The sequence below is a fragment of the Diabrotica virgifera genome, chromosome 4 (genome assembly GCF_917563875.1).
Source record: "Diabrotica virgifera virgifera chromosome 4, PGI_DIABVI_V3a".
Lineage (NCBI taxonomy): Eukaryota > Metazoa > Arthropoda > Insecta > Coleoptera > Chrysomelidae > Diabrotica > Diabrotica virgifera.
Window position 1 is genome coordinate 60,642,339 of NC_065446.1, and position 1,709 is coordinate 60,644,047.

Sequence of the window (1,709 nt, forward strand, 5' to 3'; positions counted from 1 at the left end):
ACAACTGTATATCAACAACACAGCAAACGTAAGAGTCCACAACACATACTCCGAAAATTGAAAACTAAAAGCGAGTGTTCGTCAAGGATGTATTATCTCTCCCACGTTATTCAATATATATAGCGAACACATCATGCGCATTTATTCGACGGATGGCTAGGAGGAATATCAGTCGGAGGCCAAAAAATCAGCAATCTCCGCTATGCTGACGACACTTTAGTACTAGCATCATCAACAAATGAACTTGAATACATCATGTACAGACTAGATACTATTAGTCGTGAATATGGACTTAAAATTAATGTACAGAAGACCAAGGTAATGATTAGTAATTAGATAGTTTAGATAAGATATATATTATGTTTATGTATGTAATATTTACTTTGTTTCTGGCCGCATGGTCTAATCCTAAAGCCAATAAAAAAAAAGGTAATGATAATCGATCGAATTAGAAATAACCAGCCGGAAATACGAAACGTAGCGGGGTTTGAAGCGGTAAGCCGTTTCAATTATTTAGGTTCTGTTATCACAAACAATGGTGGATGCGAAGAAGAAATACGCCGACGCCTTACAATGGCCAGATCAGCAACGGTCAATAAAAGCGTGGTGGACAGATTGAGTAACATTCAAACAGTCAAACACATAAACCACATTGAATTGAATATTCTTAAAACTCTGTTTGAAATTATACAATTAGAAGTAAATGTAACAACTGCTTGGATTAAAGGCAAGCGTCCACAGACCCGCATCGTACGCATCGGACGCATCGTACGCAACGGATTTTAGTTTGCCTTGTACAGAAACTTATGTAACCGCGTCCACTGATCCGCATCGTACGGATCGCATTATCGATTGTCAAACTAAAATCCGTTGCGTACGATGCGGCTCTGTGGACGCTTGACTTAAGGGTCATTCGGGAATAAAAGGCAATGAAATAGTTGACAATTTTGCTAAATCAGCTTATGTGATCGGAGAAAAAATAAACAAAAATTTAATTCCAGCTTCAGATATTGATACTTTTAGCAGACAAAAACTTAAAAATAATTGGCAATTGCATTACAGAGAATGTAATACTGGCTCAAATTTTGCTCATTGTAACCCTAGGATATTCTCAAAAAGATGGTTTTACACAGAATATAACAGACTTTTATAAAGGCCATTAATCGATTGAGAGCCAATCATGCTCTTACGCCATCTTACATGAATAGAATCGGCTTGGCAGATACTCCCAATTGTACTTGTGGCAAAATCGGAGATCTAACACATGTCATATTAGAATGTCATTTAAACATAAATAACATAAACGACCTTTATAAGGAATTAAAATATTTAAAATGTTTTTTCCCAATAAACCTAAATACTTTAATATTTACAAATGATATGGAAATTCTTCATCTCATTTATAAACATGTTAAATTATGTAAATACAAGTTGTAAACGTAATATGTAATAAATAGGCATAATTTGTTAATGTGGTTTGAAAAAATTTAAAAAAAAATAAAAAAAAACACAAAATAAAATAATAACAAAAAAAAATAATAAACAAAAAAAAAGAAAAAAAAGGAACAAAAATAAAAAAGAATAAAAAAAAGAAGTAAAAAAAAAGTGTTTCGCACAAATTAAAATATATATTAAAAAAACAGTAAAATAATTAAAAAAAAACAAAATAAAAAAAAGCTACACAATGTACCAATGTATCTATAAAAATA

The 1,709-nt window shown here is 31.9% G+C and overlaps 1 protein-coding gene across 1 annotated transcript; it reads left to right on the forward strand.

Annotated features, from left to right (window-relative positions):
* Positions 1-201: 201 nt before the first annotated feature.
* On the forward strand, positions 202-1,384 carry LOC126883410 (uncharacterized). Its single transcript, XM_050648956.1, has 2 exons — positions 202-318; positions 430-1,384. Exons 1-2 carry the CDS (start codon positions 256-258, stop codon positions 784-786), a joined length of 420 nt encoding a protein of 139 aa, XP_050504913.1. The 5' UTR covers positions 202-255; the 3' UTR covers positions 787-1,384.
* Positions 1,385-1,709: the final 325 nt, after the last annotated feature.